Consider the following 15467-nt stretch of genomic DNA (forward strand, 5'->3'; position numbering starts at 1 on the left):
ATCAGGATAATACTTATATACATAGATATACTTCATACAACATAAACGCTCTCTATTAACCTTATCGAATAACTAACATAAAAAGACTTTTGTAAGCGATAAAAATAAGGTTAGTACATATGTTTTTAAACAATATTAAAATACTGATTGAAGCCCATTTCTATTGTCATAATTTCCAAAAATACAACAAATTTGAATTGGCTTTGAATTTTTAATTAAAAATTCATGTAATCCATTTTACCACCATTTTCTGAGTACATGGAATTCAATTAGAACAACGTTCGGCTCATCAATAAAGCAGACAAATAAAATTAAAAAAAAAAGCATAAGATCAAATTCACTCTCTTCTCAGATCTATATTGATTATGATTCAAAGCATACACCTTATTAACAACTCCCTGAAGTCGTTGAAAAACTTTCCAACTGAAACCCTTCAACGAAACCGCTATGGGTTGTGATAACGATCTACAATTATAGCTCCGCCGACAAATTTGAGGATCATTTTGTGCTCGCACGGAAAGGCAACTGCATCGGATATTTGGTATTTATGTATGGAATTCCTAAAATGCCCAGAGACATAACTATAATTGCTTGCCAAAGTGGTTGGACTGCTATAGGTTTTTGTTTGTTGTGAACCCAAACTTGAACGACATTCCGGGATTCAGTTCGTCAAAAGTATTTTCAGTGGAATCCGCTTAATAGCATTTCCAATAAAAACATAATATGAGAAATAAGAGGTAGAACCAGAGGAGTAGAGGAGTAGAGGAGTAGAGGAACCCATCCCCGCTCCTCAGAAACAAGAAAAATATAATAAAATTCCGAGTCGTATAACTGCAATTTCTGGCCCAACCCCCTTCCTGGTCGTTTTCTTGGTCATCCCTTCTGGCGAACGAAGGTCAGGTTAATTATGCATTTGCCAGCTGACGGACATCTGAAGACGAGGAAGGAGATCGCATCTTTTTGGGAGTCAAATGCCCCGAATTCCTGGCAATTAGTTGCATAATTTCGAGCGACGGAAAAGGAGACGAGAAAAATAATTGAAATTGTTTATAACTGGATGGGCAATCGAAATCGGACGGCAGCGAGACAATGGAAATGAATAATTCCCAAAGGGCTATTAAAAACATGCCAGAGGAGCAACTACCAAAAGCGGCAACATCTACAGCTCCAGCTCCAGCTCCATGATGAATCACAGGAATGAGGAGGCCAGTTCGGTTTCAGGGAAAATCAAAATGTATACAACACATTATGAAGCAACTATGGATCGCTTCTGCGAAAGCCGGCGATACGAAGATACATTTTTAAAATGTTAAATTAAAGCTCCGCAGCAGGGGCAGCGGTACAGTGGAGACTGCATGGAGTAACCATAAAAAGGTATTTAGCAATTTAGATTCACTCGACGTGCACGCCGTCGCCATCCGAAGTCCATGGGCAACGTGCCCGCAACACAAGACTCTCCTGATGTTGCTGTTGTATCTGTTGCTGCTGCCGCTGTGGTTGCTGTTGTTCCTGGCAGAGTATCGCACGCTTCGATCAAGCCGCTGATTGCAGCTGGAGGGGATGCGATCAGTGATGCCCCTTGTGTTTTAGGAAAATGTGCTATAAATTCGGCAACAGAGAAGAGTTGCTGGCTGCAAATATCTAGCTATAAAATACTAAATAATTAAATAAATAAATACTAAAAAATATTTATAAATAAAGTTATACTGTTGTTATCAGTATCTATTTCCTTTCTAGAAAATATTCATTATCTTAGCAGCTCCTTCATATATATAAGCAAAATACCATCTTTTATAAGGTATTGAAAATGTATTTTTTAAATTAGGTTGTTAATGTTGACGAATTCTTTAACTAAATTATCATTATTCTTTATTGCAACTAAGTCATACTAGCAAAATGTCTTCTTAATAAAATGTTAGAAATGTATCCTCTAAATTACGTTGAGAAAGATGTTAACGAATTCTTTAAATAAAATCTACTAAGCAGAACCCAACATTTTTGTAAATCAATTTTCAAATATTTTTTTCTTCCACGTAGATTTATAAACATACAAATGTATTTTGTCTTAACCGTTTATAATTAGGCTATGGGTGATATTTTCTTTCGTTCAATACGCTAATCGAAGTTCATAACAAAAATATACATTTATTTTGAACAACAATAGGCCTGTTCTAAGTGTAATATTTTTCCGATTTATTCATTTGCATATAAATATAAGTGGGGTTTTGCTTGTTGTAGCCATTTGTTTTTAAAATTATAAAGGTACAAAGCCAGTTTTGACGGGAAAGTGGCTGAATTAGCAGCACCAAGTGGTGGACACCGCCGGAGGACAAGAGGGGAAGCAAGGACCGCTCGGCTGGAAAAAAAAATGAATTGCTTAGCGCTTGCCCAAAATGGTCCATGGCATAAATTCCGAATGGGAAACGCATCAATCAACGGCCAGGCTCTCGCACCGGGAAGCTGAGGAGATGTCGAGCTGGTGAGCTGGTGAGCTGGTGAGCCGGGTATCCAGCGTTCGTGATGATATTGCCGGGGAGATTAGACGGCGACAGCACAGCAACTCCGGCAATGGCAGCCAAAAATTAAATAAGAAAAGATAACAACTAGGCACGGCCAGAGAATTCGAGAGTACGAGAATACGTGGAACCGCAAGCAGAATGTACAGCGAGAGGATGGGGGAGGGGAGGGGAGGGAAGGGAAGGGGAGGGGCGGTGAGGCAGGAGATCCGAGCCCAGAACAAATAGTCATCGTTGTCATGCCCAAGCGGATTAGCTTACCTTTACCTTGCCGTACCTCGTACCTCGTTCCTCGTTCGCTTACCTGCGAAACTGGACGTGGAACAGCCGCTCCCCTGAGCCGGGCTAAAAATTTACGATTTTAGCACAGATTGTAAAGTAAATTTTCCTGTTTTTATTTCGAATTAACAAGCGGGCCAGACAAACAGACAGGCCAACTGCAACAGCACAAGAGGGGACACACGAAAAAGACAAGCCAGATCGCTCCGTTCGATCATGAAATACCCTATAAGCTCGTACAAAATGGTTTTAATTCGGATATGTTGTATTAAACCTTTAGACTATTATAATTTATTGGTTAATCGACATAACAAATAGTTGCACTAAAAATTAAAATAAATCTTATTACTAACATTTTTATCTTACTCAAGATTTATTATTTTTAATAGATTATTAATTAAATATTGTATTTTTGAGCGATCTAGAATTTAAATTCTATAAATTTCTTAGCCTATGACTGCAATTGTAATCTAATGTTCAAGACTGTAACAGAAAATGTAATTAATAACAACAATATTGTCCACTATTTACATTTTTTGGTTAATCAATATATGAAATAGTTTTATAAAAAATTAAAATTGAATACAGTCTTTGTTGTTATGAGAAATGGTGGTGGAGAAATACTTGAGCGGTTTAAAGTAAATGGATTTTCTAGACAAAAATATGTTTTTAAAAATACACACAATAAATGTACCTCAAACACCCATCGAATACCGGGTATAAAAAACGAAAGTTTCGTGCAGACATCGGGCAATAGAAGCGGCGGCAGCAGAACAAAAATCTTCTTGGGAAGAAGCCATGCAGCGCAGCCGGTCGAACTCGGACACCCTCCTCGGGCATAGCGGTTACTTAATAATGCAAACAGGTTTCCGCCGGGCTTCACTGTACCAGGCGGACAGGCGGTTAGGCGGACAGGCGGACAGGCGGACGGGCGGACTGTGACTTAAACAAGAGAAAGGCAGTTGCAGTTGAGTTATGAATTCGATATGCCAGAAGGGAAGAAAAGGAGCGAAGGAAGCCGAGAAGGAGAGCGATAACACAAAGGAGAACATAAAAAGAGACGATGACAGAGATTAGAGGAACAGGAAATGTGGGCTGGACCGATTTAATGAGTGACTGCCAGAAATCCCAAAAACTGCAGATCTGAAGAATGACCCTGGGGAGAAAACGAGTAGAGCTGAATGTTATCATAGAACTGCATTTAAATGGAAATTGTACAAAATTATATATTTCACTCCTTCCGAAATGCGATACTCAATTGTAGTCCCAGCCCTTCTATGAATACTATTTTAATTCAAGGTTCGTTTTTTCTAATATCAACGATGAATAATAATAATACTTTGTCCTAAAATTGAAAGCTAACATCAATTTTAGTTCTTATCGCTTGAAGAGGTGTATTTCAGTTTTCCCTTTTATAGATCGTTAAAACACAATACTTTTCTTCCCTTCGACTACGATTTATAATACAATCATAGGGATGTAACATTATAACGGATTTTCCATTATGTGAACTTTAATTCCGAAAAGCCAGTATTTAAAGTCTCTTTCCTTCTGAAGTTTAAACAACTTCAGTTGGATAAATCATTATCTGACAAGAATTTCTAATTTTGTAAAATTTTCCGGACAATCACTAGCTGTGTCGTTGTTGTTTTTGTTGTTGTTGTCGGTGCCACTCTTGGCCAATTTCCTGTTGCCTGCTTTTGTTCTCCTGCTTATGCCGTTCGGTCGAGCCATGGGCTCAGTCGTTCCTCTAATTCGAGCAGTTTGGTAATTTCCAAATTGGCGGCCCCGTAATCAAACTGTAATGCGGCCGACTCGTCATTAAGCACGCAAGCAGCAACATCACGGCAGCAACATCAGGCCCACAAGCAACATCACGGCAGCAGTAAAAAAAGGTATAGCAGCACACACAGGAGCACTAATAAACACAAAGGGTAAACACAAGTGCAACAATTTAGCAGCAACATCAACAAAGTAGCAATACCAGCGACTTAAAATCCAAGAGCAATACCAAAAATGTACCGTAAATTAAAGCGGCAGTATTCGGTGGTATCTTGATATGTGAATAATAGTGAATCGAGATAAATTCTCCACTCATTTACTTCAGATATTTCGGTAACGGTAAACCACTGCTTTAATGCTTCTTATTACTTTGTATACTCTTTTTGAGTTATACATAGGTATCGATTATAAATGTTGTAAACTACAATGGAAAACGATAAAATGGCAGCAGCAGGAATAGTTAAATAAGCCGAAAGCAGTAGCAACAACAACAACTACTGCAACAAACATATGCTTGGAAAAAATAAACAAAAAAAATAGTAAAATAGAGAGGCAGCCAGACAGTCGTCACTCACCCACACATGCACAGCCGGACACACCTCCCCAAATAAGTAAACAGCTGATTCGTTATCAGCAGCCGCTGAATAGCCCCAAAAGAGAGAGAAAGAGCGTGAGAGAGCTCTCCCGCAGCAACAACAATAAGTGGGGAAAAAACGACGCCAACGGCGGCTGCTGCTATGGCAACGACCTTCCTTATTTATTACAATGTGTGTAATTCTGTCTGCCACTGCGGTTCTCTCTCTCTCTCTCGCTTGCTCTCGCTCTTGGAACGTGTGTGTGGGAAAGAGAGAGGTCGCGAGATATAGTGCCCTTTCCCGACTTAAATTGCCCACTTTTTAGTGCAAAAATGTTTAATATCGCTGTCTGTTTGAGTTCTTGTAATTCCCTTTTATTTTGCTGCAGAAAAGTCTCTCAGTGCGCAGTTTAGAATTTTGTATTCAAAAACTAGGGAGGTTCTTGGGGGTTTTGGGGATTTTTTTTATGTAGAAACTAGGTGTGTTCTAAGAGCGTTAAAGGTTTTAAAGGATATTTTGTATTTTAAATTTAAAATATTGACCACGCAGGTATCTTATCCACATACAGCTTCTAAAAGTTCACCGTCTTATTTCATTAAAGAAGTCCAACTAATAAAGACATCGCTGATGGGTTTATTATATTTCCCGTTTTCAGAGCGACTCAATTAGCTCTCAACTTGCTGTTAACCCCTTTAGGCCCATCAGATTTTACGAGCCCATAAAGCTGCTCCCAAAAAGCGTTTGCCGTAAAAAATTAAAGCAGGGCAAAAAAAGTATTACAAAATAATGCGCGCTCAGTGTCTCTCGCTCTCGCTAGCTCTCTCGTGCTCTCTGTCTCGCCCAAACAGTTGTAAAGATGGCCGCCGTGTAGTAACATGGCTGAATGTATACGGCACACACACTTCGCACAAAGTCACACAGAGAGAGCGGCCATATGCTGCCATTGAATGCAATTGGCTCTTACGCTCGCGATCTGACAGTGTGTGCGTGCTGAATACGTCATGGAACATCAGCTGTGCCGAACAGCAGGTAGGCGTCGGCAGAAGGGCGGCAGCGCAGCGACTGCGGGCTTGGAGGCCAACTCGTCATTTTCCTCTTCAGCCAGTTCATTCGCTTCAAAGAGCCCGAGTCGAGCGGACACGAATCAGATATATAGTGCGCCTACAACAGACATTACTCCAGAAAAATAAAAAAGGAGTTAATAAAAGTGTGTGCCGCGTGAAAAGTGAATAAGCAGTTGGAAAACCAAAAACAACAGGCAAATTGTGATACTAAAGTGAGCGATTCGGCCCAGACAAACAACAAAAACAAAGCCTAAACACAGGCGTCTGGCCAACAGCTGTTTTCTGTGTGCTCTGCCGCTCCCGCTCTCGCGCGCGCCTTCCGCTCTCCGTATTCAGCAAGCGCGCTCTCTCTCAACTGCGCTCACAAGACGCCGGCAGAGGCTGGGCAGAGAAAAAACAGGCAGCATAGCCTTATAGTTTCTCGTTCCCGATTTAGATCGTGTTTTTCTTCGGAGCGTTCAGTTCGTGCGTTCGGCAGTTCTGTTGCATTGCATAGAACTACAAGTTTCCTACTCCGCGAACCACTCACTCCCGCGAGAACAGAACAGAACAGAACCGAATGAAAAAAGAGAAACGAGAGGAAGAAAGCAACGGTTAAGTTAGGCCAGCGAAAACGGGCAAAAAGACTGAAAAACACACGTGGATTGTTCACTCACACCCTCAAAACCACTCACCCACACTCACCCAGCAGCCCCAACTGTTCGCTGCATTTATGTAAAACCAAACAAAGACTGATTAAAACGCTAAATAAATATATACAATAAACGTAACGAAACAAAGTTAAACACGCGAACCGCAGCTAAATATTATACGGGTTAAAGCGAATTCCAAAGCAAAGCAAACACATATGGATTAAGGTTCCTCCTATCTCGAAACAAAAAAAAAAAAAACAAAACGAAAAAGAAATAACCAACACACACTCACACACTCACGGATTACCTGCAGCGGCAATTTACCGTTAGCCGCTCTTTTTGGATTACCAGTGCCAATAAAAACCACAAAAAGTGAATTTTTTCGAAAGTGAAGAAAGCGAAAATAACGCCCGCAAAATGCTAAAAATCTAAAACGAAATAAATAAGCAACCAAAAGCGAATTCTGTGTTATAGAAACGAGAGCAAAAGCTAAAAGGAGCCAATAAAAAATAAAACAGCGATGACGATGGCCGCCTGTTATGCCAACTACGACATGTCGTCCCTGTCGCACGGCATGTCGGCCCTGTCTGCCCTGCAGCAGCAACACAGCCAGGCGCAACAGCAACACAGCCAGGCGCAGCAGCAGCACAGCCAGACGCAGCAGCATCATCACCAGCAGCAGCAGCAACAACAGCAGCATATGTACCACGTTGCCAACAGCAGACAACAACAGCAGCAGCAGCAACAACAACAGCAGCAGCAGCAGCAGCAACAACAACAGACGCCCAGCAGCAGCAACAACAGCAACACAGCGCCCGCTCCCTCGCCCCAAAAGGACTACAGCATCCCGCTGCACGTGGACTGCAGCGTGGAGTACGAGCTGCCCAACCAGCCCAAGCCTCCGGCGGGTCAGCGGGTGGAGCCGCTGCTGATGATCCACCCGTGCTACTTCCGCAAGATGGAGTCGCAGCGGCGCAGTCCGTTCGTGAACAACATGCACGCGACGGCGAGGGCGGTCAGCAGCAGTTCGCTCAGCAGTGGGGCGGCCCTGGGCGGGGGCGGAAGCGGTACGGCTGTGGCCACGGCTCCCAGCAGCAGTGCCGCCCGGCGGGGCGCTCGGGTGGCCTCCACAGCCCAGCAGCAGCAGCAGCAACAACAGCAGCAGCAGCAGCAGCAACAGCGCTACCAGCAACAGCAGCAACAACTGCGGCAGCAGCACCAGCAAATGTCGCAGATGTCGCAGCAAGCCCACTATCCGCAGCAACGGTCTAGTCTGGAACAGCAAATCGGTAAGTTTATGTTAGTTAATATATCGATCTTGTGCAATAGAAAAAAATTAGAAGAACTCACCATTATTTCTAAGATAGATTGATCTAAAGAAAAAGGCTTTTGAGCGCTTAGACTTCACTAAAAGTTTTTGAATGTCATTTAAACACAAGCATCAAGTTTTCTATTAGGTTCATTCAATTTTGTTGAACCAAGTTTGTTCTTCTAATAGTTTGATTTTGAGAACAGCTCATAAAGCTTTAAATTTTTGACGTTAAAGTGTCATATTGGATAGTATGCGTTTATAACAAACTGGCAAACTCAATTTTCAAGCAAAATCTCTTATTAAAATAGATATCGTGGTTGATATTCATGATTAAAAGTCAAATCATTACGCCTTTGAATGTAAAAATTTTTTAACAAGCAGCATATTGCAGACCTTCGGTTAAATAATTGCTGTAATTAATTAAATTACTTCATTTTTGTTAGTTTTACTGTAGTTTTTACTGGTTTTGTTATTTGTCTTTTACAAATCAAAACAAAGAACGTCTGTTCTCTTACAGCTAAACAAAAAGTGTATGTGTATATACAATGTTTAATCCATAAACTCTGAAAATTAAATTTTAACTGGCAAGTCAAATTCCGTCGGTTCGCCAATCTATGCCAGTCCCCATTACACGCTAAGTTTAAAGAAATTTGTTAATAACATGTTGACAAACGATTCAAAACAACATCACTTATAACTTGTTGTTTATAAATACACAAATACGTATTGTTTACGTTTTAAATAGTCTAAAGAAAAAGAGAAAGATATTTGGCTTTAAGAATTAAAAGCGTTAAATTTGGCGAAGTTTTTTTTAATAAGTTTAATTATCTGTTTATACTAGGTTTTCAAACCATCCCAAATATCTTAGCATACTAATTATTAGAAGCAAAGGCGAATTATATTGACTAAAATAACAAACTCACAAGCAAACTGTTCAATGCGCTAACTTTTTCCACATTGAACAGCATGCTATTATTTCTTATTCTAAATTTGCCATAATACTTAAAATTTTGATATATTTTGAAATATTCGGCATGTTGAGCAACATTTATTTTTCGTCAAATTGTCTTCTGCCAGAATAGTTCCTGTACAAAAAATTCTTTGAATAATTAACTCTAGTTTTCGTTCAATGACAAAGTGCCTAAATAAATATTGATGAGAAACAGTACATATTGATCCCAATGTATTAATTTTCTTACCTTTTGTAACACAACTAATTAGATGCAATATTGGGTTACAAAATTGAAAAACTGAAATTTAGTCCGTCAATACATGTTGTAAATGCTTTGAAAGCTTGGGTTGTATTGATATTTGATAAAATTTACTTTTGTATACTCCAACTTTTCATCGGAATACTATAATTCAGCTTTTTTAAGGTTTAACTGGTCAAATTCTTTAAGTTTAAATTGTAAAAGTCAAAAGTCACAGCGAACCTTTTAAGTCAATGAAAACAATTTGCTAAACAAAAAATGACTCAAGATCGTTTTGTCCTCAATCAATACACAATTGTCTTGAATTAAGACCACAAATTTGTATTTATTCAAGAACAATTTAAATGGTTTAAAAATGGATATTTTGGAAGTTTATTAGAGATGCTGAGAAAATCAGATTTTATGCTGCACGTCAATGCGTGAATTTTAAACTACTCCTTGGGCAATATCTATAATTTTATTTAGATCTCCTTTAATTCAAATACATTTTCTTGGCTCACAGATTGTAATGGAAAGAAACAGTTGCCATTCAGCTGTTATCAGTTCTGATGTATAAGTTTGTTCCTACAGGGTTTAAGAAAGCATTAAAAGAGTTTTAAATAAATTCTATTTAGTCAATAACATAAATAAGCAGCTAAAGAATTTGTAAACCAGATCTCATCAAGTAACTCTACGACCTTGCTAGTGTTTTTTTTAATGTTTATCAATTACAAACCATGTTTAAAAGGGTTACACTTTACAAACACACGTTGGTTTTTTTGTCTTAATAAATTTAAATTTTTTTTTCTTGCAGGACTTTGCCCCCAGCAACAGTCTAGTCTGGAGCATGTGCGCCGACAACATCAGCAGCAGCAGCAGCAGCAGCAGCAACGTGCCAGCAGCAACCAAAGCCAACGTCAAAGCCAAAGTCAGAGCCATGCAGCCAACTCAGCGGCAGCAGCGGCGGCGGTACAGGCCCAGGCCCAGGCCTCGATAGCCGCCGCGGCCGCCGGTCAGTGGGACCAGCTGGCCGCGGCGCTGGCCGCCCGCACCGCCCTCACGCCCCACCACATGCTGCACCCCCACGGCCACTACGCGGCCAAGGGCAGTGGCGCCGGGGCAGCGAGCGGCAAGCGGGACGCCATGATCTCCGGCAGCAACTACGGACAGACGGCGGTCGCCTCGGGGAAGCTGCAGCAGCAGCAACAGCAACAGCAACAGTCGCAGGTGCAGCAGCAGCAGCACCAGCAACAGCAACACTGCCTGCCTCCGCCGCCCTGGGACGCGACGTCCATGCTAATGGACCGCGCGCCGATGGCCACAGTTCCTAGCAATTATCAGGCCGGCCCTGACACCAATCCCATGCGCCTCTACTCGGCCACGCCCACCTCCGGAGCGGCCACGGGCGGGTCGGCGTCGGTGGGCGGCGGCGGTGGGGGCGGAGCGGTGGGCGGCACGGGGGCGACGGGGGCGGTGACCACGGCCACGGACAAGCTAAGCGGCAAGTACCGGCAGTACTTGCGGTCCCAGCGGATGCACCCGTATGCGGCGGCCGCCTCGCTCAACTTGGCCGCCGCCGCAGCAGCCGCTGGACAGACGTCCTTCGTGCCGTTCAGCTCGGCGGCCACGCCCACATTCCAGCACCTGCCGCAGATCTCTTGCTACAACGTGTGATGCAGCAGCAAGGACAACGGCAACAGCAGCAGCAGCAGTAGCAACAGCAACAGAAGCAACATGCAACTTGCAACACATGAGACAGGCGCCTACCAAGTACGCGTCGATGAAATAGCCGCCTCAAGGAATAACCAATAGATCCTCCCCCTTAAATAGTACTATATATATACACACCCCCTCAAAGCTTTTAGAATCAAAAGTAATTAACTCTACAAATTATTAAGAGATGAAATTCAATTCTGTTTAGCTGCTATGAAAAATTGTTGTCCGACGGTGAGAAAAGAGGAATCGAGCGATCTTTTTTTCTTTTTTAGTAATGGTAGTAATTGATAAACGATACAAAAACAAACAACAAAAAAATGCAAACTATTGTAGTGATATTTGTTATAAAATAATTTTAGTAATTAATTTAATTTAAATTAAACAACCAACAAGAAACAACAAACAACAAAAAACAACAGCAACAACCGCTCTGTGTAAACCAACAACATCAATAATAACAAGAAAAAAAACAACGGCAACAACATCCAACCAAACAACAATTGCTAAAAACTACACATACGCATATTTAATTAAAAATCAACAAATGTTATAACAAACCATTTACCGAAAGAATATGAAAATATGAAAAGCAAAAAATATTACCGAACGAAGAAGGAGAGTAAAGCAGAAAAAAATCAACACAAAAAATACGAATAAAAATTATTCAAAATTATGCAACGTAATTTGAAGCGAGATATGCAAAAAATTAAGTAAATTGTGTTTTCAATTGAAGCTAGAGAGCGAGAGAAAAGCATAGTGCAAGTGATTTGGCTGCGGCGAAGAAAAGTTCCTCTTGCCGTCGGCTTTTGTGGCCAACTTTTCACGCTTCCCGTCTTCGGCTCCTCTTTTGTTCGCCTTAATTTGATTTTCAGCTTCGCTTTGCCCCTCATTTTTCTCCGGCTTTTGGTTTTTTTTTCCATCTGCGGTGAGCTGTGATTGATTATTGTCATTGATGGAAGACTTGGCTCGGGGTTGTGGCAACGTTGCCGCACAGAGGTCCCTCGCTAATTGGAAACCCTTGAGCTGAAACGAATTTCGAACAAATTGCTTAGGTCCTTTTTAAGGCTACTCATGACGGGAAATGCATTTCAAACTACTTTATAGCTCAAAGCCATTATTTCCAAACAAATTATGTGGTATTACAAATTGAATTAGAAACTGGGCTTGTTCTAATACGAGTTTTATTTCGTTAATGGAGCTTACCGCAATTAAGAATGTATAACAGCTATTTAGATGGCTACACAAGTTCCTGTTTTAATTTCATGAGGCACAGAGCTAAATTAAAGCGGGTTTCTCGGTTAGTTAATCTCCAGACGCCCCGTTCTAGGCTTTACTGTACTCATTTTGCAGCGACCACCGTGCCCCAAGTTCATTCATTCAAACGGTATAATTCATTTGCTTTTATCTACGGCTATAGTTCCCCTGTTTCCCCTCACAAACCAGTGTTTACGACTCCACATTATGCCTTCGCTGGCAGACGAAACACACAGAAAAATCTAATGTTCAAAGCTGGGAGTTTGAGCTGGCAGGAAATGCGAGATGTTATCGGTTGAAATTGTTTTAGCTCGGCCCAAGGTCCCTCGGGAAAATGTGTACTTTTCATTATTGATTGTCCGATCGCCCGCCGAAGCGCTTGGAGACGGCTCACTGGGAGTTGCTCGGTTCCAGGAAGTAAATAACTGATTAATTTATGCATAGGCAAGGCGAGTCCGCTGAGGATTCAGTGCGGCAATCAGCGAATTAATTAAACCGAAAAAAGAGTTTTCAACCGAAACCGAAACGAACGACATCCGCAGTTGGCGACCAAAAACTGACTCATCCGACACGAATCCAATCGCTTTGGACTGCCCCAAATCCAAACAAGTCCGGCTCTTCGTCCAAGTTGACTTGAATCCACTTATGGTTCAGCAAGGAAAGACGACAGACCCAATTGGAGCACAACGAAACCGTAGCCGGTATTGGTTGAAAGCAGTGTTGGACGTCTGTAAAATAGTCCAAACATTTTCTCATATTTAAAACCAAATTTTTCCTTAACTTATTAATGTTGGAAAACTAATTTGAAATCAAAATTGTTTATCAAAATTTATGAGAACTCGTCGTTCAAGTTCTTGGAACTAATCTAATTATCGGTACTGATTTTTGAACAGTATCCGCCCTGAATTCCTTATCGTTTTGTACACAGCAATATCCAAATCTTTGTTTGTGGCGAAAAAACCTTAAAAATCCAGCTCTGCTCGGCATAAAGCCTATCCATCAACACTTTCCGTAGAAAGTAATCTCGTTTAAACGCCAAATCTAAACAAGGCACCGCTCATTTCCTGAATTGTGGCCCTCCCCATTATCCCGAGCTTGAAGACACAGATACGATGGCCATCTATTCATTTATTCAATTCATATAAATTGGTCGTAGATTAGAGACAGAAAAATATTTCAATTGCCGCCGGCGGCATTCACAAAAGTGTAATTAAAATATACTACAGATCGCTTCTCCAGCTGACAGCAGAGTCGGTTGTTTGTTTTCATTTCGTTTGGGCAATCAACTATCAGCTGCTGGACCATTTGCATGCGGCTGGGTGAGTGAGTGGTTGCCCCTCTGATCCACCCGCCCCCCTCCCCTTTCGAGTGCGAGGTCATCGCCATTGTCGTCACTCATACGCCCCGTTGCCCCCCAATGGGCAGGTGCCACTCGTCTCAGCTCGTGTCGTCTCGTCTCGTCTCGTCCCATATCATCTCGTCTGGCATTAGTAAGCCGGACTGGTGCTGCACTTTGGATTCGCCCTGGCATATTCGCATTCACATCTGACTTGATTACTGTTCCATGTGTGGGCATCGCAGATAGTGTCCAGTCGCTCGAGTGCCGTACTTAAGTGCTTGCGCCTGTTCGGCATTTTTCTGAAAATGAGCTCAGTGATCAAGTGGTTAGTTTGAGGACCGTTGTTGATTGTTTTTTGGATTTAGTCAGTTTGGAGGAAGGGGCTGTAGTAATTTTGTATTTGTTTTTGGTAGTCAGGGGCTAATTAAGTAAATATACATTTTTGTTTTCAATTTCTAATCAATCTAATTAATTAGTAAGCATTTATTTGGGATTCTAAATAATACTAAAAAAAATAACCCCTTTATTATTAAGTTTCATTTATAATACTGTACAGTTTAACATTTTATACCCAACTGTTTAAAATTCATGTATCAATAGTTTAGTTTTAAAGACAATTTTTTTATTTGGTATAGTGACTGTTTAACTTTTAAAAACTTGTTGACAAGCCTGGAAGTGTTGCACATTATTCTGTCTGGTAATCGGCGTTCTTTCTTCCTGTTTTCATAAATTCTTATACAAAGTCATTTCACTTAAATTCACCATAAACAGGTCTATGTGACTCAAATGGATTCGTCGCTGTCAAAGGCGAGTTCCAACGTCTATATTCGATTAATCGCTTAGTCCGACTGAATGCAGGCCTTTTAGGGCGGGATAGGTCAACCAAAAGGTTTTCTCCTCTAATTGACTTTATTTAGATGTGGAGACCAGTGCAGAACAGCTGCCATTTAAAAGTCATCAACAGATAAATAAAGCCAATAATGGTCGAGCAAAGCAAACAAAAAGTAAAACAAGTAAAACAAAAACCGAAACGGCAGAGGAAAAACATGCAAATAAAAGGCATATAAAAACAGAAACACCCAGATGCAAGAGGTGGCTATTTTTAAATTCAAGTCGGGAGTGCTCACAAAAAGTAACGAAAACTGTTCAAAATGAAATGACGCAAAGCGCATTAAACATAGTCCGCGCTGGGGGTAAAAAGAGTAACACAAAACCAAAACCAAGTGGAAACGGCGTCGGCAGTTGTCAAGCGCCAAAAAATAAATACAAAAATACGGGGCAGAAAAAAAAACACAGCGTCGGAAGCTGTCTAACCAAACATTGTCTGCGGGGGCGGCTGGTGGGCGTGGCAGGGGGCTAAGTGGCAGCCACAAAAGCAAAAAGCGGAGGACACTCGCATTGAGGCTGGTCATAAAGCTGATATTTACGAGTCGGAGGAGACTCCACTCCCAGACTTCAGACTTCAGACATCAGATACAGATACTTCGGAGACCCCGGACTCCAATTTCAGGCATAGGCAACCGGTTTTGTCGTCATCGCTTTTTTTTCTCAGCCTCTTCGTTTTGCTCGGTTTTTTTTTGGGTCAACTTCAATCTGCTGCCAAGCGCGCTACATCATTTCTGACATAATTAAAACATTTTTAGCGGACAAAAAAAGAAAAAAAAAAATAAAAATAAAAACAGAAAGAGAAAGAGAAAGAGAAAGAGAAAGAGGAGAGAAAAAATACTGAAAAACCATTTAAATATTTTCTAGGCTTTCGGTAATTATTATGCCAGTTTCCCAGCCCCTCTTCGCCCGTTGTACTTGGT

At 41.2% G+C, this 15467-nt stretch overlaps 1 protein-coding gene across 1 annotated transcript; it reads left to right on the forward strand.

The window, feature by feature from the left end:
• The first annotated feature begins 6247 nt into the window (after positions 1-6247).
• On the forward strand, positions 6248-14950 carry LOC128252395 (centrosomal and chromosomal factor). The gene is made up of 2 exons (XM_052980072.1): positions 6248-8137; positions 10165-14950. The coding sequence occupies exons 1-2, from the start codon at positions 7369-7371 to the stop codon at positions 11022-11024; spliced, it is 1629 nt and encodes a 542-aa protein (XP_052836032.1). The 5' UTR covers positions 6248-7368; the 3' UTR covers positions 11025-14950.
• Positions 14951-15467: the final 517 nt, after the last annotated feature.

The sequence above is a fragment of the Drosophila gunungcola genome, chromosome 3R (assembly GCF_025200985.1).
Source record: "Drosophila gunungcola strain Sukarami chromosome 3R, Dgunungcola_SK_2, whole genome shotgun sequence".
NCBI classification, from domain to species: Eukaryota; Metazoa; Arthropoda; class Insecta; order Diptera; family Drosophilidae; genus Drosophila; species Drosophila gunungcola.